Source organism: Muscardinus avellanarius (genome assembly GCF_963383645.1).
Source record: "Muscardinus avellanarius genome assembly, chromosome: 1".
NCBI classification, from domain to species: domain Eukaryota; kingdom Metazoa; phylum Chordata; class Mammalia; order Rodentia; family Gliridae; genus Muscardinus; species Muscardinus avellanarius.
The window spans coordinates 100,033,921-100,059,680 of record NC_137786.1 but is presented as its reverse complement, the minus strand read 5'-3'; the positions used below and the strand labels follow the sequence as shown (position 1 = coordinate 100,059,680).

Below are 25,760 nucleotides of genomic sequence, written 5' to 3'. Positions count from 1 at the left end.
GTATAGCTTTTTAAATAAGGTAGTTAATGAAGTTTCTTATGTTCTTAAGGTATACTTTTCTAGCTACCTTCTGGCTTGTGTGTCTGCCACCTACATCTTTAATTGCTCTTTTGACCTATTCTGAATTTTTTTAAAAATAAATATGAAAAGAAATGTAATCTCTTTTTTGTAAAAGGTGACTCTGAAATAGCTTTATGACTGGCACATTGTATTTCTTAAGTAGAAGGGAAATGTGGGATTTTCTAACACGAGCTACAAAGATTCCAAAGGACTAGTATAAATAATAAGCAGTAAGTCCATATGGGCAAATAAAGTCAAAGGCTCTTTAGATTTCTATCTAGCACCAAAACTAAGGCTATTCTTTTCAGGTTGCCTTAGCAAAAAAAAGTAACCAAAATTGGCCTTTATTAAAGAAATATACTTAGTAATAGGTTGTAAAAAGTGTGTTTTAGACACTCAGAAATAATGGACCCAGATTCTATTTTAATTTTTTCATCATTGTGTATTGGCTATCCAAGTTGTCTGAGGTTCTTATCCTCCCCTAGTTTGTGTGGTGCTGGGCATTGAACCCAGGGACATTTTACCTTCAAGCTGTACTCCCAGCCCTGTACTTTTTGCCTGCGAGTACTCAAGTGATGGCACCGCGGTAGCATTTATCCCAAGGTAAATTGTGGGATAAAAAATTTAGTACATGAGAAAAATTACTGAACTCTCTGGTGGCACATGCTAGGAATCTTAGCTACTTAGGTCCTCTAAAACTTGACCCAGTTTCAAAGTAGAATAAAGTCAGGCTGAGGGTGTAGATCAGATGGAATGCCCCTTGGTACCATCCCAATACAAAAAGAAAAATTACTGATCATATTTCTTTTATGTTAAGATTAGACCTTTTGGTGTGTGGGGGTCTGGGAGTAGAATCCTATTTTGTGTTCTTTATTTTGAAACTAAGCAGCTGAGGCTGTCTCCAAACCACCAGCCTCCTATCTCAGCCTCCTGAATGCTGGGATTACAAGTGTGTGCCACCACACCCAGCTGATTATAGACACAGAGCAGCCAGGCGTGGTGGTGCACGCTTGTAATCCCAGTGTTTTGGAGGCTGAGACAGGAAGATCTCACAAATTCGAAGCCAGCCTCAACCTACTTAGTGCGGCTCTCAGCAACTTAGTGAGACCCTGTCTCTAAATAAAAGTATAAAAATAAGTCTGGGGGTATAGCTCAGAGGTAGAAAAGCCCCCTGGGTTCCACCCCCAGTACCACCAAAAAAAAAAAAAAATTACATAGCAAGTAGGTATGCTTCAGCCTCAAAGCCAAATACAGCAACAAAGCTGCACAAATTTTCTAATTGTTCCTGAATTAAATGATTGGTCTTGTGTTAGGAGATCATCTTTATTTCCCAGTTCTCCCAACAGACTTTCCTTATTTCATGGACACGTAAGTTAAAGTGATGTGACATAGTATCTCCACATTATTTTGTAATGGTATTTAGAAGTGAAATGTCTACTTTGGAGGCTGAGAGAATTACAGATTTGAGGACAGCCACATCAACCTAGCAAGGTTGTGTTTCAAAACGAATTTCCCAAGTATCACAACTGATAATTATGAGTCCATATTAGTTAAGGTTCATTCTTGGGATCCATGTGTCCCCTCCCTAAACAGAATTTGGGTTCTATTAGGAAGGTGCTAGCCAGGTGTGATGGCGAACACTTGTAATCCCAGCATTGCAGAGGCTGAGATAGGAGTATTGAGGTTCGCGGACAGCCTCAACTACCTAGGTCCTCTGCAAATCAGTGAGACACTGTTTAAAAAAAAAAAAAAAATAGAGCTGGGGGTATCACTTGGAGGTGTAATGTACCTAGGTTCCATACCTGAGTATTTGAAGAGCTGGGTGTGGTGGTGAGCTCTTGTAATGCCAGCATTTGGAAGGCTGAGTCAGGAAGATCGTGATTTGTGGACAGCCTCAGCTACTTAGTCCCTTTGCAACTCATTGAGACCCTGTTTTAAAATAAAGAAAAAATAGGGCTGGGGGTGTAGCTCAGAGTTAGAATGCCCCTGGGTTTCATCCCCAGCAGCACCAAGAACCAAAACAAGGGTACATTAGTATGTGTACATTGCTGCTTTTTTTTGGGGGGGGGGGGAATCCAGGGCTGGAACCCAGGGGCATTCTACCGTTGTCAAGCTATACCCCCTGCCCTATTTTTTTTATTATTATTTATTTACGGAGGGCCTCACTAAGTAGCTGAGGCTGTCCGTGAACCACAATCCTCCAGTCTCAGCCTCCCCAATGCTGGGATTACCAGTGTGCGCCACCACACTCCACTTTACACATAGCTACTTTTTCTGCTGCCCCATGGATAGGAATGAAAACATAGGATTTACCTACCTTAATTACGGCACTGGTAATAGTGGGAATAGCTTTGAAGGTTACATTAGGATTCCCAGAGATAAAAAGCCAGTACTATATTATCTAATCCGAATATTGCTATAAAATTAGCCCACAAGAAACCCAGAAGTGCCAGTGTGCACACTGAAGACTCAGAACACTAATGGTTAAGAAACAGTTCAAGAGTAGAAGATGGATGCTTCAGTTGAAACAAGCTAACAATTCCAACCTTCCTCTGTCTTATATTTTTGGGGAGGAGGATTGTTGGGAATTGAATTCAGAAGCCTTCTATTTCTGAGCTTTATTCTGTTCAAGTGCTGGCCTTGAATCTGTAATCCTGTTTCAGCCTGCCAAATAATGGGATTATGGGCATGTACCATCACACCCAGCTCCTTTTTTTGGATAGTACTGGTGATTGAACCCAGGGATATTTTACCACTGAGCTACGCTACAAATCTCAGCCTGGTTTTCTCTTTTTTTTGGAAATAGTTTCACTAGGTTTCTGAGAGCCTCACTAAATTGCCAAGAATGGCTTTGAGCCTACAATCCAGTCTCAGGCTCCTAAATACTGGGATTACGAGTGTGTGCCACCATGCCCAGCTACCCCAAACCTTCATCTTTGAGACAGTCTCAGTAGATAGTCAAGGCTGGTCTGGAATTTGCCAGCATTCCTTTTTTAGCCTCCCAAGTACTGGGATTACAGGGTTGTACCACCACACCTGGCTCTTCCTCTACATTTTACATCCTGTTTTGAACCTTTGCTGAATGATGTCCACATGCTAGAGAAGGAAACTGCTTTATTGTAAAGTACAGATCCCCAACTTTGGCAAAACCACCACTGGACCAAACCAGGTGAGTGGTAGTTGCCTTTGGTGCAATTGGAAGGCATTGCATAAAAGTAAGGGGGCAGTGGAAGCACCCAGGGGAGTGCTTTTCTACTCTCCAAAAACAGGGCAGCAACAAGCCAGTTAAGTTTAGGAATTTATGCCCTAAAAGTCTCCATTTTGTGGCTATAGGTTCTTGATTAGATCCCAAGAGTAACTTCTAATTTCCCTCTTAAACCTTGGTCTTCCAAATTTTAAAATAAATATGCTGTTATGGTTACACCCAAATCCTGAATAGTCAAAAATTTAGCAAAGTACATAAAGAATTCGCAAAGCTCGTAATCCCAACATTTGGGAGGCTGAGGCAGGATTGCGGTTTGCAGACAGCCTCAGCTACTTGGGCCCTCTGCAATTCAGTGAGACCCTGTTTCAAAATCAAGAATTTAAAAAATAGGACTGTGGATGTCACTCGGATGTAGAATGCCCCAGGGTTCCATTCCTAGTACTGCAAAAAAGTAAAGAGCACCTCTACTACTATTTTTGCAAGTTTCAACCAGTCTTCCCGCTCGGCTACCTTGGTCTTTTCCTATAATGAGATGTCCCTCCCCTGCTCGGAGCATTTCCCAAGGCTTATAGGCTTCACACAGTAGGCCCCCTCAATACCTTTCTCTCCCATTTTAACCCATCTACACCCCTGGAATGGGCAATGGAACCCAGGGGCATTCTACCTCTGAGCTACACCCATAGCCCCATTTTTAAAATTCTGTACTTTGAAGCAGGGTCTCACTAAATTGCAAAGGGCCTACCTAAGTAGTTGAGGCTGGTGGTGAAACTGTGATTCTCCTGTCTCAGCCTTCCAAGTACTGAAATTACAAGTGTGTGCCACCACACCTGGCTTCCCATTTTATAACATATCTACTTGGCTTTTTGTTTTTTAACTAAGGATGGAACACTCATGGCATTAGACCTCTAGGATACATCCCCTGCCCTATTTTATTTTTTATTTGGAAACAAGGTCTTGCTACATTTTGAAGGGCTTCACTAAATCCCTAAGGCTAACTAGAACCTGCAATCCTCTGATCAAACCTTCCAAGTACACATGTCTACACCACCATACCCAGCTGGGTTTTTTTGGGCTGTGATGGTGGTGAGTGTATGTGTTACTGGGGATGCAACTCTGGGACATTCTAACCCTGAGCTACACACCCTAGCCTGATTTATTTTATTTTGAAACAATCTCACTGAATTGTGGAGGCCCTCACTAAGTAGCTGAGACTGGCCTAGGACCTGCGATCTTCCTGTCCTGTCCTTCCAAGCATGTGCCATCATGCCCGGCTAACATGCCTGGCTTTTTTTTGGTTTTGAAACCTGGTGTCACTAGGCTGCTGAGGCTGGCCTTGAACCTAGGATCCTCCTGTCTCAGCCTTCTAAGTATAATAATTACAGGCATGTGCAGCCATGCTTGGTTTTTTGTATGGGCTTGAGAACATGCATGCTATTTACCCAAATAAATCATTTTTTCCTCAACTTTTTGCAAACACTCTAAGAATAGTATAGTGAACAGACATACACCCCTTTCATATAAACTCACCAATTTACATTTTGTACAATACCAAATATATACACTCAGATTTTTTGAACAGTAATGTGCTTCACCCTAAATATTTCAGCATACATCTTACATGAAGAACACTGTCCCCAAAACTAACAAAATCACAAAATTTAACATAGATAAAATACAATTACCTAATATATAGTCCACATTAAAGTTTTGATAATGAGCTAGAATGGAAGGATAGGAGAGGAAGAAGGCTGAGGTTGGTTAATGGAGGAGCTACATCCGAATATATGTAAAAGTATGAATACAGCATGGTTAATCTGGACACTCATTGTTGGGAGGGGGAAAGGGGAACAGGGTGGGAGGAGAGTGCACAAAGCACAGTCTAAATGTATAACATTTTCAATATGTTCCACTTAAAGTTAACAAATTATTTCAGTATTATAAACATGTAAAATTCAACATTAGAGACATACACATATACCTCTACATACATTTATATATGTAAGTGTATAAGTGTATGTATATATATGTATGTGTACAAATTTTATTTCAATAAAAAATAAAAAAGTTTTGCTAATTGCCTCAAAATCCAAAAGCCTTTTTTTTTTTTTTTTGGCCGTACTGGGGATGGAACCCAGGGGCATTCTACCTCCAAGCTATACTCCCAGCACTATTTTTTATTCTTTGTTTTGAAACAGTCTCATTGAGTTGCAAAGGACCTCACTAGCTGAGCTTGGATCCTCCTGTCTCAGCCTCCCAAATGCTGGGATTACAAGCATATGCCACCACACCTGGCCAGCTACTCAGGCTTCCAAGTCTGAGGCCAGCCTGGGCAATTTATTAAGATCCTATCTAATCTCAAAATTAAAAGGGCTGAGGATGTAGCTCAGTGGTGCATCAGTAATACCCAGTACAAAAAACAACAAAAGAGCCAGGCGTGGTGGTGGGTGCACTTTTATAATCCCAGTATCTGGGAGGCTGAGACAAGAAAATCACAAGTTTAAGGCCAGCTTCAGCAACTTAAGTGAGATCCCATTTCAAAATTTAAAAAGGGCTGGATAGGGGGATTGCAGTTCACGGACAGCCTCAGCTACCTAGGCCTTTGCAACCCAGTGAGACCCTGTTTCAAAATAAAAAGAATAAAAATAATACGGTTGGGGGTGTAACTCAGGCAGAATGCCCCTGGGTTCCAACCCTAGTACCGCAAAAAAAAAAAAAAAAAAATTATATATATATGTCAGAGATGGGGTGTAGCTGAGGTTGAATGCCCGAGTTCAATCCCCAATACACCCCCAAAATAAAAAACCTGATTCCATATATGGGAAATAAATCTACTAGCCTATCCTGCCCACAAGCCATTTGCCATCTCAATCCTGTGAATTTGCCCAGGCAGGCCCTGAATTTCTGGTTTCAAGCAGTCCTGCCTCAGTCTCCCAAGCAGTAGGACTATTATATATCCACCCATCCACCCACAGTGCCTAGCTTGTGTGTGTGTGTGTAATATATAATTTTTTTTTTTTTTTTTGCGTTACTGGGAATGGAACCCAGGGGCATTCTACCTCCGAGTTACACCAGAGCCCTATAGCCCTGTTTTTTATTCTTTATTATGAAACAGGGTCTGCCGGGCGTGATGACGCACGTTTGTAATCTCCGTGCTTGGGAGGCTGAGACAGGAAAATCACACAGGTTCAAAGCCAGCCTCAGCTACTTAGTGAAGCTCTCAGCAACTTAGACCCTGTTTCCAAATAAAATATAAAATAGGTCTGGGTGTATAGCCTGGAGGTGGAAAGCACCTGGGTTCCACCCTGTACCACCCCCCCACCCCCGGCCAAAAAAAGAAACGTTCTGAGTTGCAAAGGGCCTAAGTAGTAGCTGAGGCTGTCCAGGAGCTGTGCTCCTCCTGTCTCAGCCAGATATGTGCCACCACGCCCAGCTTCCTCGTATATGCATTTTTTTTTTTTTGAGGTACTGGGGATGGAACCCAGGGGCATTCTACCTCCAGGCTACACCCCCAGCCCTATTTTTTATTCTTTTTATTTAGAAACAGGGTCTCATTGAGTTGCAAAGGGGCTAAGTAGCTGAGGCTGTCCACAAACCGCAATCTTCCTGTCTCAGCCGCCCAAATGCTAGGATTACAAGCATGTGTCACCACACCCTGCTTCTCAAATTCTTATGCTAGTTTTCAACAGCTCTTCAATTAAGCAAATTATCTTTTCTTTTATTTTCCCCATCTCCCCTTGTATTATTATTTTTTGGGGAGAATGGAACCCAGGGGCATTCTACCTCCAAGCTATACCCCAGCCCGATTTTTTATTCTTTATGTTATTTTTATTTATTTTTTGTGGTAATGGGGGTGGAACCCAGGGGCTTTTCTACCTCTTAGCTATACTCCCAGACCTATTTTTCTATACTTTACTTGGAAACAGGGTCTCATTAAGTTGCTGAGAGCCTAAGTAGCTGAGGATGGCTTTGAACCTGTGTGATCCTTCTGTCTCAGCCTCCCAAGCACGGGGATTACAAGCATGCGCCACCACGCCCTGCTTTCTTCTTTATTTTAAAACAGGGTCTCACTGAGTTGCAAAGGTCCTCACCCAGTAGTAGGTAAGGCTGTCCATGAACTGTGATCCTCTGGTCTCAGCCTCCCGCATGCTGGGATTACAAGTGTGCACTACCACACCCGGTTCCTTGTATTATTTTGAAATAATTTCAGAAATCATAATTTTACTTAAAAAATGTAGCAGCAGCCGGGCATGGTGGCACATGCTTGTAATCCCAGCATTTGGGAGGCAGATACCGGAGGATCACAGTTTGTGGACAGCCTTAGCTACTTAGGAAGGCCCTTCACAGCTCAGTGAGACCCCGTTACAAAAATAAAAAGACTAGCCGGGCGTGGTGGCGCAAGCTTGTAATCCCAGCGCTTGGGAGGCGGGGACAGGAGGATGCGCACCCAACTAGATGGCAGATTCCCCCCCCACCCCACAGCAAGTATTTCTTCAACACAATTCAAATTATTTCTGACACTATCTACCTGGAATTAGATTCCAATCCCACAAGGGCTTAGTCCCAAAAGACGTATCCCACTGTGTGTGTGTGGGGGGGGGGGTGTAAATGTGGTGTGTGTGTGTGTGTGTGTGTGTGTGTGTGTAACAAGGTCTCACTAAGTTGCTGAGGCTAGCCGCAAACCTGCGATCCTCCAGTTTCAGCCTCCCAAGTACTGGGAAAACAAGCATGTGGTGTGCTGCCGCTATGCATGGCTTGTCACCATCCTCTTCTAAGCTACAACTGTCTTTCACGTGAGACTGAAGCAGACAAAATGGTTCCTGTTTCCAGTTTTGTCCTCATTAACCCAAGCAGGAACTCTTCAAACAATTTAAACTATTCGCTGTTGTTTAAAGAAAGAAGCTAGCCGGGCGTGGTGGCGCACGCTAGTAATCCCAGCATTCGGAAGGCTGAGAGCGGAGGGTCGCGGTTCGTGGACAGCCTCAGCTACTTAGTGAGGCCCTCCGCAACTTAGTGAGACCCTGTTTCAAAATAAGGAATAAAAAATTGGGCAGGGGGTGTAGCTCGGAGGTCAAATGCCCCTGGGTTCCATCCCCAGACCCGAAAAAAAAAAAAAAAAAAAAAAAAAAAAGCCAAACCTGGTTTACAAGTTTCCTACATGATCTCTTCTCTTGCTGCTTCCTCAAACCACTTTCCCATCTTTCCCATTCCTACCCTAGCTCCATCCAGCTCACTGGCTTTTTCTGTAATTCCTCAAATGTAGTTATGCTCCCTGACCAACTCGTCCTCATCTTTTAGGTCTCATTTCAGAGTTATTATATACTCTTAGAGCGTCCTGTAGCACTTAAATATTCAGCTATTTTACTGTACAAAAATCACAAATGATCATAAACCCAACTAGACTGTAAGCTCCATTAGGGTAGGCACTGTTCCCTGTTTGATGCATCCTTATCTTCAGGAAAACAGGATGCAGCACACGATCTGGGCTCAAACATTTGGATGAAGCCAATTGAGGTGAAGGGAGAGGGAGTAGCCTCGTCAATTAAAATCGTAATTCTCACGGAAAAAGTTCAAGCGTATACACAGATGCCCGTTGTTTCCCCTCCTCCGCCCTCAACAAGCCAGACCAAGCCTTACATGGGGTCCGGATTTCAGGTCTCCAACCTCAAGAAGTCCCCGCCTTCTTCAATCTCAGTTCCAGGTCAAAAGTAAACCCATACTAGCACTGGAGCGACAGGGAACTTGCCGCCTTCGCTCCGGCGGGAAGGAGTACCGGGCCAGCTCCGGGAAGCTCCAATCCGAACCCACAGTCCAGGATTCCGAACACAGTCCGCGAAGCCGTGACGCAGGGGCTGCAGCGCTCGGTCAGCGACGAAGTCTCTCGCCCGAGACCTCCGAGGCTTGTTACGCACCACGCCGGGCGCGCGCGCCGGGCCCGAGCTCCTGGCCGTGTGTCGCAGAGCCTCAGGTGCCCGCTCTGCCCACCAAGGAGGGACGCAAGTGACCACGACCCCTGTTCCTCGCTCTTTAAGAACCATCCCGATTCGAGCCTGGCGGAGCACTGAAGAAATTCTCGCGAGAGCCGCCGGCTTCCGCCCGCTTCCTCCTCTCGGGCAAGCCCGGCCGGAAAGAAGGCGGTACCTCCCGCCCCCCGCCTCTACCTCACAAGGCAGCGCGGCCCCGGCTGCGGCCAATCATCGGGCCCGTTCTAGGCCGAGGCGAGGAGAGCCAATGGAAAGTCGCGGCGCGCGCAGCGCTTCTCTTCAGCCGCACCAGCCCCCTCCCTTCCGCCCGCCGCCTTCCACTCAGCCCCTGGCGGAGGAAGTGATATCACAGGCCCCATGTGAGCGGATTGCAACACATGCAGCTGCCTGGAGAGAGGGAGCCGGTGTCCTACGTCAGAGCCGCCGCCGCCGCGGAGCCGCCGCCGGGGAGGAGCAGCCGCTGCCGCCCAGGACTGGGCCCTTAGGTAAGGCAGGGGAGGGAATGGCCGGCGACTTAAGCGGCGGGCCGCGCGGGGCGGGGAGAGGAGGTCCTTTCGGGGGTGGTAGGAAGGGGGCCGCTCTGCCCCAGCGGCGGCGCTAACTCTGTGGTCTTGGTGTCTCCCGGCCCCGCCGGGCCGCTCTAGGGAGGAGGAGGCGAGAAGATGGCGGACGACCCCAGTGCTGCCGACAGGAACGTGGAGATCTGGAAGATCAAGAAGCTCATTAAGAGCTTGGAGGCGGCCCGCGGGTGAGCGCCGCGTCCGGCCCCCCGTGCCCTCTGGGATCCCGGACCCCTCAGGATGGCCGCCCCCGCGCCGCATGGCCGGATGAGGAGAACCCGGCACTAGCCAACTCCCGCCTTCTGGACATCTGGGTAGTAGCCCTTGACTCAGGGGCGAGGGTCGGCGCTGTTGGCCGGAGAAGGGGTCCTTCCCCCGCCTGGGGGTAAGGGTCCCGTGCCCCAGGGGCTCAGACCATTCGACCCCCTCGTGATAAGCCAGCGCTACTTTCGTATCCCTCTCAGGCTCTCAAATCCAGCTTCTCACTCTTCCGGCTCCAGGTGCTGACACCCGACTCGAGTGCTGTTGGGGAAAAGTACTTGGCCTTCCTTTCCGAGCGTCCTTTCCTGATTACCTCTCTTTTTCTCTCTTCACGTTCCTCGCCAGGTTTCATTAAAATGGCCTCCTCCTCCTGTACTTCTAAGGCCCTGGTGGGTGAAGTTTGGATGGGGCGGGAAGTAGAGGTAACCAGGAGATCCATCATTCTGGCTTCCCATGATTTCTCAGTGTCCTCCACCATCCCCAAGATGACTACCCTTAAGTTTTTTAATTATCCCGGAGCTTCCTGGTTTTAGCTGTTCCAGGACTTGCCCATAAAGTGAAAATGCCAACGTGTGCGGGATTGAAGGACAGTTTGTTTGACAAATCTGTCTGGTTATATCCAAGAGAAACCAAGTAATGGGGCTGTTTCATATGAACTATAATAGTAGAGTTCTTGTCTTTTCTGTGGAACTTCTTGGGATGTCATTACAGAGTTGCCTGATGTACTAATACTTGTTGACATTCAAAACTGAACTAAGTGAGCTTTAAGTCTTCTAAGTTCTGATAAGAAACTGTAGGTGTATTCATTCTGGGATAAGTGGACTAGATTGAACTTAGCTATGTATGTTTCCGTCTAATGTCTAGGAAGATATGACGGGTATTCCTGTTAACTGGCTTTATTGCTTATTTTGTTTCTTTCCCAGTCATAGGAACTTTTTACTTACTGGAAGTACCCCCTCCCCCAAAAGTGGAGCACTAGCATACTTACATGTGTGTGTGCATTGTTAGAATAGCAGAGTGGCTTGTTCCAGGCCTTGTGAAAAATTAATTTCATAACATGAATTAAGACATTCCGCTTTTTAGCCTAGGCTTGCCATTGACAGGAAGATTTGCAGCTATAGGGAGGCTACCACTTCAAGTTACTTGTTAATACTTCTTGAATTGGGTTGTGCTGAAAGCCCAGTTAGCTGGCTGGTTTGTCTTGGTGTTTTGTTCTTAATAAATTAACAACAGTTCTGTTTAGGATTAGGCTTGTGAAAGTTTGGCCCGGTTCAGAGTCTTGAGCTTTTGCTCACTCCGTTGAAGAGCCCTGATATGAATTGAAGTTTGTTTTTTCATACCTTGTGTTTCCCTAAATGTGAGAATACTGTATCTGAAGGGTAATAGAAATTTTGACATAGTATAATGCACTTACCAAGAATTAGCCAGCTACTTTTGTTTCACTGGGATCTTCTGTTATTTTATTCAAAACCTTCTCTTGCATATTGATATTTGTAGATTGCTGTTAACATTGTTTAAAGTTGAATATGACTTGCTGGTTTGCTCTTATTTCATTTGCAAGCAAGTTTATGGCTAATTTGCCTGTTGTCTGAGTAAAGTAACATTGAAGATAATAATGCTTAATAAGTAACAATATTCCTTTCTACTACTCAGTGAAGTGAAAAAGTCATTCTTAAATTTGTTCCTAGCCTTTACTACCTAGCTACTTGAAAGTCTCAAGCCCCCTGTTAAAGCTTTTGAAGGCTTTAACTTTTGTTTAGCAAAGTTTAGTGAAGTTTGAAGCTTGCTTAAAAAAAAATTATGCTCTTAGGTACACTTGTCTTTCTTTCAAGTGGTAGAGTTTGAATATTTTAGACAAGATTAAACTATTCAAAACAAATAGGGACTCTTCCTATAAACAATACGGTTAATAATCATGTTTTTTATTTTATTCAGGATCTTGATCCCAGGAAAACTTTAAATCTTAGCCATTTTTGTTGTAGGTCAAAAGTTAGAAATTTATTCTATGTGACCGAGAAGTTTCCTGGTCTATATCAGATTCTTTTGGGGAAAAGCAAAATTGTATTTTCAATGCTGAGCCATATTACTTTTTTTTTATTTATTTATTTTTGTGGTACTGGGGGTGGAACCCAGGGGTTTTTCTACCTCTAGGCTATACTCCCAGACCAATTTTATACTTTATTTGGAAACAGAGTCTCACTAAGTTACAGAGAGCTCACTAAGTAGCTGAGGCTGGCTTTGAACCTGTACTGGTCCTCCTGCCTCAGTCTCCCTAGCACTGGGATTACAAGGGAGCCCTACCATGCCTAGCTCTTCTTTATTTTGAAATAGGGTCTAAGTTGCAGAGGGCCTCACTAAGTAGCTTAGGCTGTCCGCAAACCGAGATCCTCCTGTCTCGGCCTCCCGAATGCTGGGATTGCAAGCGTGCGCCACCACGCCTAAGTTTTCATAGTGTACAGTGAGAAATGTTTTTTCTCTTTTGTCTAGTGTTGAAGTATTTTTAGGATAATTGTAATGAGCTTTAAAGGCAAACTGGATGGCAAAATGAATTTATGCATGCTGCTGTTTGGGGAGGAATGTAAGTTTCGGGGGAAAAACTGAAGTTGTGTTCAAGCATAGTTATTAGCACAAGATAGTGAAACTTAGTAGTGGGTTAACAGAATTGTTTTAGAAATAAAAAGTACCTCTTCCAACAGTGTAGAATTACAGGATGAGGATCAAGGATTGGTTTATTTTTAACACTTTAAAGCTTGAGTAAGAGTGATTCTGGAATATAGTCAATAAATAGTTTTTTCTTTCTTCCTTTCCTGTATGAGGAATTGAAGCCAAGGTCATTCTACCTGAGCATTATCCCCCTCCCCCTCCCCTTTTTTTTTGGTGGGTCTGGAACCCAGGGGCATTTGACCTCCAAGCTGTACCCCCTGCCCTACTTTTTATTCTTTATTTTGAAACAGGGTCTGACTAAGTAGCTGAAGCCGTCTGTGAACTGCGATCCTCTGGTCTCAGCCTCCCGAATGCTGGGATTACAAGTATGTGCCACCATGCCTGGCTCCTCCTCCCCCTTTTTTAAAACAGGGTCTCACTAAGTTGCTGAGGCTGGCCTCAAACCTGCAATCCTCCTATCTCAGTCTCCTAATTGAATTATAAGCGTGTGCCACCACGTTTGGCAAATGATTATCTTTTTTAATATATGAACTAAATGTAGTGCAACTTAAAAAGAACTACCTGCAAAGTGGTATGTAAATAAAACAATTTATTGAGCACTTAATATGTTGTAGACTGTGTTCTAAGCAGTGCATTGTGTCATTTAATACATCAAGCCAGGTGTGGCACACGCTTGTAGTTCCATTGCTTAGGAGGCTGAGATAGGACCATCACGGGTTTGCAGCCATCCTCAGCTACTTAGTGAGGCCCTCTGCAACTTAGACCCTGTTTCAAAAATAAAAAGCATAAAAAATTGTGCTGAGTGTGTAGTTTGGAGGTAAAATGCGCCAGTAATCCACCCCCAGTACCAAAAAAATTCACATCAATATTGCTACCATTAGATAGACAAGGCAACTGAGGCTGAGAGGTTAGATAACTTGCTGTTCATGTCAGTAAAAATGTAGCAGAGTCCAGGACTTGGACCAATGTGCTATACTGGATATATTTTGTGTTTTCCAAAATATGCAAGACTAGATTTACCCAATGTAATCTGAGCTATAACAGACTGTTATGTCTGGAAGAGCATTTATAAAGGCCAAATTACTAAAAGGGGGAACTTGCTAACATTCTGTTTTGTAACTAGCATCATATTTAATCTTCTGATTTTTTAAGTCGGGTAGAACATTAGCTATTTTGGTTTCACATAAGTTTGCTTGAATGTTACTTTATTATGCTAGTAAAATAACCAGCCAATTCTTTTGCTATACATAATCCTCACTTAAAGTTGATGATAAGCCAGGTATGTTGGTGTATGCCTATAATCTCAGTACCTGGGAGACTAAGACAAGAGGATCACAGATTTGAGGACAGCCTAAGCACTGTAGTGAGATTCAGCAGCCTAGTGAGACCCTGTTTCAAAAAAAAAACAAAAAAAAAGAACTGAGGGTTTATTTTGGAGGTAGAACTTTCCTGGGTTCAATCCCCAGTACCACCTAGGGGGAAAAGATTGATAGTAATAGTTCTTCTCTACTTAGAATTCCTCCTCATGTATTCTCCACAGTTGGCTTATGAGGACAAATGTGTACATAGCCAAAATTGGAACTAGGGCCATGTGAATTGAACCATGGTTGGTTTCAAATAAGGAACTAAAGTAGATGAAGATAATGTTACAGGAAAGGTAGGTAGGAATTTTTAGTTGTTTTTTCCCCCTGTTGTTTTCTGAGCAGGCAAAAGGTAGCCCCAGAAGTAGTGTAGGAAGCCTTATAGTTTTCAGATAATAAAATAACCAAAACCTGTTCTGGCTAATGACAATTAGCTAGAAATAGTAAAAACAGTCTTGATTTGGATTCTATCTCTAGGTTTTGTTTTGTTTTGGTGGTGGTACTGGGGTTCCTGGAAGCCCTTCTACCTCCAGGTTACACTCCCTGACCTATTTTACATTTTTTTATTTGGAAACAGGGTCTCTTAAGCCAGCAAGGCTGGCTCCGAACCAGCGTGATCCTCCTATCTCCGCCTCCCGAGCACGGGGGGATTACAAGCGTGCACCACCATGCCCCACGAATATTTTTTCACTTATGTCTTCAAAAGGGACCCTTGTATATTTCAAGCATAAACTTGATAATTTGAATAAAATATGTTAATGTGTTTAAATACCTTTCCCCAAGTAAACATTACTTATTAATCATCACCTAACTGATGATAAAGGAAATTTTCTCAAATCACTGAATTTCAGGAACTTATTTTTTGAGGTACTGGGGATTGAGCTGAGAGGCATTTTACCTTCAAGCTACACCCCATCCTGATTTCTTTTTTACTTGGAAACAAGGTCTAGCTAGGTTGAAGCAAGTCTTCTACTTGCTTGAGGCTGCCTTTGAACCTGTGATTATCCTGTCTCATCCAAGTACAGTGATTACAAGTACACACCACTATGCTCTGCTCAGGTACTTTTTGTGGTGCTGGGGATTGAACTCAGAGGTATTTTACCTCTGAGTTATACTCCCAGCCTGGTTTTGTTTTGTTTTGTTTTGTTTTAAACAGGGTCTTGCTAAATTGTGGAGGGCCTCAGTAAGTAGCTGAGGCTAGCTGCGATCCAAGAGCCTCCTGTTTCAGCCTCCCAAGTACTAGGATTACAGGCATGCACCACCATGCTCTGCTGGCTCACGTACTTTTTTGCTTTATTTCTTAGTATTCTTGAAGAGCTGATAGAGTACATCCCTAACATATACAAGGCTCTGGGTTTTATCCCTGGCAGTACAAAAAACAATCCTTAAAGTGATACCTTATAGTCTTTCAGGTACCTGAATCATTCATTTTCTGTTTTGGCTCCTTGTCTTTAATTATTAGCAAAACATCACAAAAAAAGTCATGAGTTATTTTAAGTTTCATGAGAATAGTATAAAACAAACAACTGCAGAGGTCTTGGTAGCCTCTCACTGTTTGAACTTTAACAATTATTCTTTCCAAACTTTGGTTTTTACACATAAAACTATGGACAGTAATCTTGGATTAGGTGATGACAATCATTATTTGTTTAAATGTCTAGCACCTTAAGCCAGGCGTAATCCCAGTACTTGGGAGGCTGAGAGACAGGAGAATAGCAGGTTTGCAGGCAGCCTCAGTTACTTTGGCTCTCTGCAACTTAGCAAGGCCCGTTTCAATGTAAAGAATAAAAAATTGGGCTTGGGGTGTAGCCTGCAGGTAGAACACCCATGGGTTCAATCCCGACTACTCTACACAGTTTGCAGTCAGCCTCAGCAACTTAGCTCAGAGGTAGAATGCCCCTAGGTTAAGCCCCCACTACTAAATAAAAGTCTAGTACCATATTTGCCCCATAAGTGTACACAAACATTGGGGTTTTTTTTTTTAATTTTTTTAGAAATATCCTCATGGGCCGGGCGTGGTGGCGCACGCTTGTAATCCCCGCGCTTGGGAGGCGGAGACAGGAGGATCGCGCAGGTTCGAAGCCAGCCGTGCTGGCGTAAGAGACCCTGTTTCAAAAATATAAAATAGGTCTGGGAGTGTAGCCCGGAGGAAGAAGGGCTTCCAGGAACCCCAGTACCACCAAAAAAAAAAAAAAAGAAAAGAAAAGAAATATCCTCATGGAAGCCATTGTAATAGCTGGCACACACCTGTAATTCCAGGTACTCAGGAGGGCAGGGAGAGAATGAATTTAAGGCCAGCATAGGCGACTTAGCAAGACACTTCCTCAAAAAGGGCTGGGAGTATAGTTCAGTGTAGTGCCCTGGACTCAGTCTCCAGTACCATGCACACACACAAAGATCTAAGGGAGAATTATATTATTAAGGTGTCAGAATACAGATGTCACATCCAGGCATGGTGGTGTGCACTTGTAATTTCAGTACTTGGGAGGCTGAAACAAGAGAACTGCAGCTATGAGGCCAGCATCAGCAACTTAGTAAGACTCCACAGCTTAGTGAGACCCTATTTCAGAATAAAATAAAATAGGACTGGGTGTATAGCTCAGATAGAATGTCCCTAGGTTTCATTTCTAACACCAAAAAGAAAAAGAAAATACAGATCTTACCACCAGAGAGATAAGAGAAAAGTTAATAAAGGGAAAAGGAGAGTATATATCCTAAATGTATTGGTAGCCGGGCGCGTGGCACACACTTGTAATCCCAGCATTCAGGAGGCTGAGACTGGAGGATCACGGTTCGCGAACAGACTCAGCTACTTAGTGAGGCCCTCTCAACCCAGTGAGACCTGATTTCAAAATAAAGAATAAAAAATAGGGCAGGTGCTGTAGCTCGGAGGTCGAATGCCCCTGGATTCCATCCCCAGACCCGCAAAAAAAAATTAAAAAATAGCTGGGCATGGTGGCGCACGCTTGTAATCCCTGCACTTAGGAGGCGGAGACAGGAGGATCGCGCAGGTTTGAAGCCAGTCGCGCTGGCGTAAGAGACCTTGTTTCCAAAAATGAAATAGGTCTGGGAGTGTAGCCCGGAGGTAGAAGGGCTTCCAAGAATCCCACTACCACAAAAATAATAATAAAAATAAAAATAATAAAGAATGAAAACTAGAGCAGGGATTCTAGCTTGGAGCTTGAGTGTGTCTGGGTTCCATCCGCAGACCCACAATAAATAAGTAAATGTGTGGGTATTCTTCCATCCCCTACAAATGTCATAGGCTTCCTGTCTCAACTAGTCCTAACAGCTGTAATGTTCTGGCATGGTGTTCTATTGCTACTGTGGCCCTAATGAACAATCACTCTCTTTGAATTTCAAGTCTTGACAGACTTCTCATTGTAATAGCAGATATACTTATCCTTCCAGGAATGGAAGGCTTTCTCTGGACACGCTCCTAGGTAAGCAAGAATACCTAATTAGAATACCATTTAAAACAGGGCAGTGGAGCCGGGCACGGTGGCGCACACTTGTAATCCTACTTGGGAGGCTGACACAGGAGGATCACACAGGTTCGAAGCCAGCCTCAGCTACTTAGTGAGGATCTCAGCAACTTAGTGAGACCCTGTTTCCAAATAAAGTATAAAATAGGTCTGGGAGTATAGCCCAGAGTATAGCCCCTGGGTTCCACCCCAAGCATTACCAAAAAAATTTAAACAGGGCAATGAAGGTTGCCATCTGCTCCCCCCACCCCCGTTCCAGTTGGACCCTCTTCGCAGACCACTCTTTCAACTTGGCTTGAAGTTAGGCTTAACAACACAGTCTCTTATCCTAAAAAGATATTTATTTGGTTGTGGGGGGAAAAAACAGCATTACAATGGGGCTAAATGATCTTAGATCCTATTTGAAGAGTAGGGAGGGAAAATATCCCACTCCTGGGATACTTGGACAGCAGGAATTTCTTGAGTCCAGCCTATTCTCCAGGGATCTCAGAATAGAACTTTCTGCTAGGATACATTCTGTAGGTGTCTCTTCATTCTTCAGCAGCCTGCTCTCAGAGGAGAAGAGATTTTGAAGGTTCAGGGCTCTTTTCCAGGAGGTTAGGAATTATGAGAGTATGAGATTTCTCACTGGGGCAGTGCTCTCAGAGCACAATGAAGCTGACTGATAATAGCTTTATCTTAGGTCATTTGATGAGCTTTGGACCCTTCTCTACTGTCTTTACTTTGTTGAAATCCTTCCTACTGGGTTCTGAGGACTTATTTTCAGGTGTACCTGACAACTCAACTGGTTCTTTTCTTCTTCCTCCTCTTCTTCTTCCTCTTCTCCTTCTCTCTCTCTCTCTCTCTCTCTCTCTCTCTCTCTCTCTCTCTCTCTCTCTCTCTCGGCAGTACTGGGAATTGAAGCCAAGGGTGTTCTGCCTCTAAGCTATACCCCCAGCCCTTTTTTTTTTTTTTTTTTTCTTTTTCTTTTTCTGAAGCTGGCCTTAAACATGTGATCCTACTGCCTCAAGACTCCCAAGTGCTAGGATTATAGCCATTGCCACTACACAGCCTTGACAGCTGGTTCTTGCCATGCAGATAATTTGAGGATGTTAGGCCTTTGCTCTTCTGTTTTCACATTTTCGTTTGATCATCTTTTAAGTTCTCCTTTAGAAAAATGATCCTAAGCCAGGCGTGATATGGCACATGCCTGTAATCCTAATGACTTGAAAGGTGGAGACAGGAGGATCTTAGGTTTGTGGCCAGCCTCAGCTTACAGTAAGGCCCTCCACAGCTTAGTGAGGCTCTGTTTAAAAATAAATACGAAATATAGCTCAGAGGTAGAACACTCCTGGGTTCAGTCTAGTACCATGGAGAGAAGAGGAAGGAAGGATTCTACTCAATGCAAAATAACTTTTCCTGCCATGCCTTTTTTTTTTTTTATGCTGAGAATCAAACCCAGAGATTTCTGTGTGTTAGGCAAGCTCTCTACCACTGAGTTATACCCTGTAGCCCCTTCCTGCCATGTCTTTGATCTTTTAAACTAAAATTTCCTCACACATCTAAGTATATGAAAAATGAAGCTCATAAATGTATTTTTACTACTAACCAGTCAGCCAACAAGCTTCATCAAACATCTGCTGTGAGTTGGGTACTAGACATTTTGGAAGAAGTGTATAATAAAATGAGAACATGGTCTGCCATGTATCACTGAAGTGATAATATAAACCATTTTCAGCCCCATATTAATAAGTACAGAATAACACAGTACATAATGAAGGTGGTTTAGTATAAGCAGATAATAAAGGTCTTGAACAAGGTATTGGATATTTGTCAAAAAGGAAGAGATTCTGTAACTAAGGCAAAAATTAATATATATTTCCTAGGTAAGGCAAAACTTGTCAAAGAATATTACTTTGGCTAATAGAGTATCTTTGATATTTGGTAGAGTTGTAACAGATCTGCAAATTGAGCACATGTTCTACCATTGAGTGATGATGCCCTTAGTCCCCAGATTTTTTTTTTTTTTTTTTTATGGTTTTGGGGATTGAACCCGGAGTGTTCTATTGAACCAAGGAGTGTTCTATCTCCGAACTATACCCTCAGCCCTATTTTATTTTCATTTGGAAATAGAGTCTCACTAAGTTGCCGAGGCTATTCTCAAACCTGCAATCCTGGCTGTTTATTTTGACAGTGCTGGGAATTGAAGCCAAGGGTGACCACTGGGCTATATCTCCACACCTTTTTAGTTTGTTGTTTTGAGACAGGATCTGGCTAAATTGTCCCAGCTGGCTTCAAATTTGCAGTCATCCTGAGCCGCTGAGATTACAGGCATGCACCACTATGTCCATCACTGTTTCTGATATTTTAGCTCTTTACTGAAAAGTTATAGAAAACTTTTTTCTGGTATCTTATGATGTAGCTCTGGTTAAGCAAGTATTCTCAAAGTCAAGTTTTAAAGGTTTATGAGTTTTGGGATTATTTGGCGGGGATTTTTTTTTTTTTTTTTGTGGTGCTGGCTGGAGATTTGATTCAGTATTTTGCCTCCAAGATACACCCCCCAGCCCTATTTTTTTATTGTTTATTTTTTTTGAAATGGTCTCACTAAGCTGTGGAAGACCTCACAAAGTTGCTGGGACTGGCTTTAAACCTGGATTCTCCTGTCTCAGCCTCCCAAGTACTGGAATTACAAGCATGTGTCGCCACACCCAGCCCAGAGTTGTGTTTTTGTTGTTTTGTGCTGGGGATTGACCTTGTGTATGCCATACATGCACTCTACCACTCAACAACACTGCCAGTCAGGAGTTGTGTTTTGGATTTTTTGTTTTTGGTACTGAGGATTGAACCCAGGGATGTTCTACGTATGAGCTTTATCCCCAGCCCTATTTTTATCTTGAAACAGTGTCACACTTAGTTGCTGAAACTGTCCTCAAACCTGGGATCCTCCTGTCTGAGCCTCCCAAGTACCAGGATTACATGTGTGTACCACCATGCCCACATCCAAGTTGTATGTGGTTTTGTTGTTGTTTTGTTTTGTTTTATGTGGTACCAGGGATGGAACTCGGGGGCATTGTACCTCCAAGCTATACCCCCAGCCCTATTTTTTAATTTTAGTCTTTTTAGTTTTGAAACAGGGTCTCACTGAGTTGCAAAGTAAGCTGAGCTTCTCCGTGAACCAAGATCCTCTAGTCTCCACCTCCCAAATGCTGGGATTACAAGCATACTCTACCATACCCGGCCTGAGTTGTGGTGGTTTTGGGGGTTTGGGGGTTTTGGTTGTTGTTGTTGCTGTTGTTGTTGTTTTGATGGTGGCGGCACTAGGGGTGGAACCCAAGGGCTTTCTACCTCCAGGCTATACTCCCAGACCTATTTTATATTTTATTTGGAAATAGGCTCTCACTAAGTTGCTGAGATCCTCACTAGCTGAGGCTGGCTTCGAACCTGTGCAAAATCCTCCTGTCTCAGCATCCCAAGTACCAGATTACAAGCCTATGCCACCTTGCCCAGCTTCTGAATTGTGTTTTAATTAAGTAATAAAACTAGTTTTCCAAGATAAGTAAACAAATAGCATATACTTTTTTGTTCCTCATATATGTGAGGAAGGTTGTCATTAGTATTTCATTGGAGAAGTCAATGTCCAGAGAAAATAAATAGCTAACTAATATAACAGCCTCATAAAATATAGTGCCAAATTTTATTCTTGATCTGATTTCAGAGCCTGTGGTGCTAATATACTATACTGCCTTGCCCTTTGTTAAATATTTCTTTTGCTGAATAGAAGCATATCCTCTTCTCTTTGGAAAGAAAGACTCATGTCCAAGGAGATTTGTAATTTTCTAGAGGGAGCAGGTGTGCTAGAGCCAGGAGCAAAGATAAAAGGAAAACAAACATGTTATTTTACCCTAGTAGAACTTAGATGTTTATTCTTCGTGTGTATGGAGAGAGAGGGGGTACTGGGATTGAACCCAGGGGCATTCTGTCTCCAAGCTACACCACCCAGCCCTGTTTTTTATTTGAAAACAGGGTCTTGGCTGAGTTGCTGAGCTTGGCTTCAAATCTCTGGTCCCCCTGTCTCAAACTCTCTAGTACTGGGATTACAGGCTTGCACCACCACACCCGGCTAAACATGTTTATTCTTAATGAGCATTGGTTGGTGAGGGAAATAACGTGTTGCTCAGATCCTCTCCAGAAGCTCATTTTTTTTATTAAAAAGATAATTTAAAAGCAAAGTTAAAGTTTTATTTATTTATAAAAAATAAAGAGGACTTTATTATTTACAGAGTTCTATATAGAACACTGGCAGTGAGTCCCTAATACTGATTGGCATCCTGGCCTTGCACTGTTTTGAGGAAACTAATGAGATTTTCCAGTTTCTGCTTCTCTTTGGTGGAATATTCCACTAAGTTAGTTTTGTGACGTTCTTGTACTAGATGCCCTACAATTGCAGAAAAACTAGTATTCTACCAGATGTGTACATTCTTGTTTTAGATGATTGAGTAATCCTTGTGCTTTGAGGATAAAGCGCTAAAATCATATTTGTAAACTTACTGCTGAAAGATGTTTAGATATTTTGAGTGATTCTGTATCTAGGTGTAGAGACTGCTTCGGTGTTTTAGTAAATTCAAAATGATATTTCTTCCATCTGATTCTAGTATCTGGTCAGTTTTGCAAACCAATTTCAAGTGAGTTTTCTAGCCCCCTTGAACAGTAACAATCCTCTTTCCAAGTTTGGTGTTCCATCCAAGTTCTTTTATAAAAGGCAATTCTACCTGGGCATGGATGGTGGCTTTGACCGTAATACTAGCACTTAGAAGGCTCAGCAATTTAATGGGAACCTCAGCAACTTAGTCTTTTTTCAACCCTGTTTCAAAATAAAAAGTAGGGCATGGAGTATAGCTCAGAGTTAGAACACCCCTGGGTTCAATCCCCAATGCCACCAAAAATAAAGGCAGCTTCACCCACTTAACATGCCTCATAGATAGTGGGAGTGAGGTGACATCAAGGTGAGAATCAACAACAACAACAAAAAACAAACACTGTTAGAAGTGATGTTTGGAAACTGGGCGTGTTCGTGCACACTTGTAATCCCAGTACTTGGGAGGCTGAGACAGGAGAATCACAGCTACTTAGGCCCTCCACAATTCAGTGAGACCAATTCGAAATAAAAAATAGGGCTGGGAGTGTAGCTCAGAGTTAGAATGCCCCTGATTTCAATCCCCAGTACCGGGAAGAAAAAAAAAGATGTTTGGAACCAGATGTGGTGGCGCATGCCTCTTATCCCAGTACTTGGGAGGCTGAGACAGGAGGATTACAGGCCTTAAGCCATTCTTATCAATTTAGCAAGACCTTGTTTCAAAACAAAAATTTAAAAATGCGGGAAGAAAGCCCCTGGATTTAGTCTTCTGTACAAAAAAAAAAAAAAAAAAAAAAAAAAAAAAAAACTAGCATTCTCTAGCTGGGTGCAGTAAATGCATACCTGTAATTCCTGAACTTGGGAGGCTGACGCGGGAAAATCACAAGTTCAAGGCTTCAGCAATTTAGCAAGACCCTGTTTCAAAATAAAAATGGCTAAAGGTGTAACTCAGAGTATATAATTTAAGTGAAGTGAAAGCTAGGGATAGTCATTTTAAGACAGTATTCCTTTCCTTTGTGTGTATGATGGGGGGAGTGCTTAGGATTGAACCCAGGAGTGTTGTACCACTGAGCCACACCCCCAGTCCTTCTTATTTATTTTGAAATTGCCTCACTAATTTACTGTGTGCTGGCCTCTTGTCTCAGCTTCCCAAATAACTGGGATTACAGGCATAAACTGCCACACCCAGTTTGGAAAGGCAGTTTTTTTAATTGGTATTTTATTTGGCAGTTTAGAATAAATCTCTGGTGTGTGCTTATAAAAGAGTATATAGAGAAGACCTATTTATGTTGTCTGGAATTAACCATTTATTTATTCCTCAAATGTTTGAGCACTACATCCTAAAATTATTTCTGCCCTTAGCCAAACTAAGGTAAAATGGTACATGTTTGTTATCCCAAGTTTGTAATCTCACCTTTGGATCCTGAGACAGAAGGATACAAGTTTGCTACCAGTTCTAAGTTCTGCAACTTAGTGAGACCTTATTTCAAACTAAAGAATAAAAATAAGATAGCCATACCAGGTGTGGTGGAGCATGCTTGTAATCCCCACATTTAGGAGGATCACACAGGTTCGAAGCCAGCTTCAGCTACTTAGTGAGACCCTGTTTCCAAATAAAATATAAAATAGGTCTGGGAGTATAGCCCAGAGGTAGAAAGCCCCTGGGTTCCGCCCCCAGTACCACCAAAAAAAAAAAAAAAGATAGCCAGGCATGGTGGCACAGCATTTAATCTCAGCATTTGAGAGGTTAAAACAGGAGGATCGCAGTTCATGGACAGACTCAGCTACTTAGTGAGGCCCTTTGCAACTCAGTGAGACCCTGTTTCAAAATAAATAATTAAAAAATAGGGCTGGGGGTATAGCTTGGAGGCAGAATGCCCCTGGGTTCCATCCCCAGACCCACACACACACACAAAAAGAATAAGAATAAAAATAGGGCTGGGCGTACAACTCAGAGATAGAATGCCCAAGAGTTCAATCCTCAGTGTCACAAAAAATAAATACATACACACACACACACACACACACACACACACACACACACACACACACAAAATTTCTGCCCTTAAGCTTATATAGAACTAGTGGGAGGAAACAAACTAGATAGCTAGCCACTTTGAAGTGACTAATACCAAAATGGAAGTGACCCTTGGTTACATCACAATACCCAGCCACTTAAGCCTCTACATAATAGATCTGTTTCTTGGGTTAGACTTCAGTGCCACCTGATAGTGCTTTTCTCCCCTCCCATTTCTAGAAGTGCTGCTTTCTGATTTGCCTTGTTAATGGGTGGGGCAGAGAAGGCTAAGAGCTAGAGCTCCTTCTTGTTGCCATTTATTGATTACTTACTATCTGCTATTTGAGCTATACATTTGACATATGTAATCTTGTTTTTTCTTCCCAGTGCTGGGGATTGAGTCCAGGGCCTTGCATATGCCAAGCAAGTGCTCTGTCACTTAGCTATATCCTGGCCTTTAGCAATCCATCTACCTACTTACCTTTCTCTCTTTCATTCTTTCTTTCTCTCTACTTAGTGAGGCTCTCAGCAACTTAGTGAGACCCTGTTTCCAAATAAAATATAAAATAGGTCTGGGAGTATAGCCCGGAGGTAGAAAAGCCCCTGGGTTCCACCCCCAGCACCACCAAAAAAAAAAAAAAAAAAAAAACCAACAACAAATAGGATAGCCAGGCATGGTGGCACAGCATTTAATCTCAGCATTTGAGAGGCTAAAACAGGAGGATCGCGGTTCACGGACAGACTCAGCTACTTAGGCCCTAATTTTTCCTTCTTAATTTTTAAAATAGAGTCTTGCTTAAGTTGCTCAGAACAGCCTTAAACTTCAGTCTCAGCCTCCTGGCTACCTATATATAATCTTGTAGAAGCTTCGTAACCCTGTAAAGTGAGGGGAACAGAAACCCAAAGAGATATGATTTGTGTTAGATCATGTAACCATTAAATTACAATAGAACATAAGCCTGAATATATCTGATTCTAAAACCTCTCCTCCTCTTGCTGGGTTCCCATATTTAACCCTTATTCAAAAGATCACCAAGCCGGATGTGGTGGCTCACACTTGTAATCCCAGTACTTCAGAGCCTGAAATGGGAGAATTGCAGGTTACAGGGAGCCTTAGCAACTTAAGCCCTTCAAAACTTAGTGAGACCCTGTTTCAAAATAAAGAATAGCTAGGCGTGGTGGTGCATGTAATCCCTGAGCTTGGGAGGCAGAGACAGGAGGATCGTGCAGGTTCAAAGCCAACCATGCTGGTTTAAGAGACCCTGTTTCCAAAAATTAAAAAAAGTATAAAATAGGTCTGGGAGTGTAGCCCGGAGGGAGAAGGGCTTCCAGGAACCCCAGTACCACCAAAAAAAATTAAGTAAGTAAAGAATAAAGCCGGGTGTGGTGGTTGCATGCTTTTAATCCCAGCGCTTGAGAGGCTGAGGCAGGAGGATCACACAGGTTCAAAGCCAGCCTCAGCTACTTAGGCTCTCAGCAACTTATTGAGACCCTGTTTCCAAATAAATTATAAAAAAAAAAAAAAAAAAAAGAGCCGGGCGTGGTGGTGCACTC

At 43.0% G+C, this 25,760-nt stretch overlaps 1 protein-coding gene across 2 annotated transcripts in view; it reads left to right on the top strand.

Annotated features, from left to right (window-relative positions):
* Positions 1-9,908: 9,908 nt before the first annotated feature.
* ETF1 (eukaryotic translation termination factor 1) overlaps positions 9,909-25,760 on the top strand; it is a gene marked incomplete at both ends in the record, with an annotated part of 42,300 nt that continues 26,448 nt past the window's right edge. Inside the window, 2 exons of one of the 2 annotated variants that reach the window (XM_080710850.1) lie at positions 9,909-9,994; positions 21,906-21,959. In XM_080710850.1, coding sequence (XP_080566976.1) covers positions 9,909-9,994; positions 21,906-21,959 — 140 coding nt within the window. The remainder of the gene's footprint in view (positions 9,995-21,905; positions 21,960-25,760) is intronic. The other variant, XM_080710851.1, reaches the window with a different exon arrangement.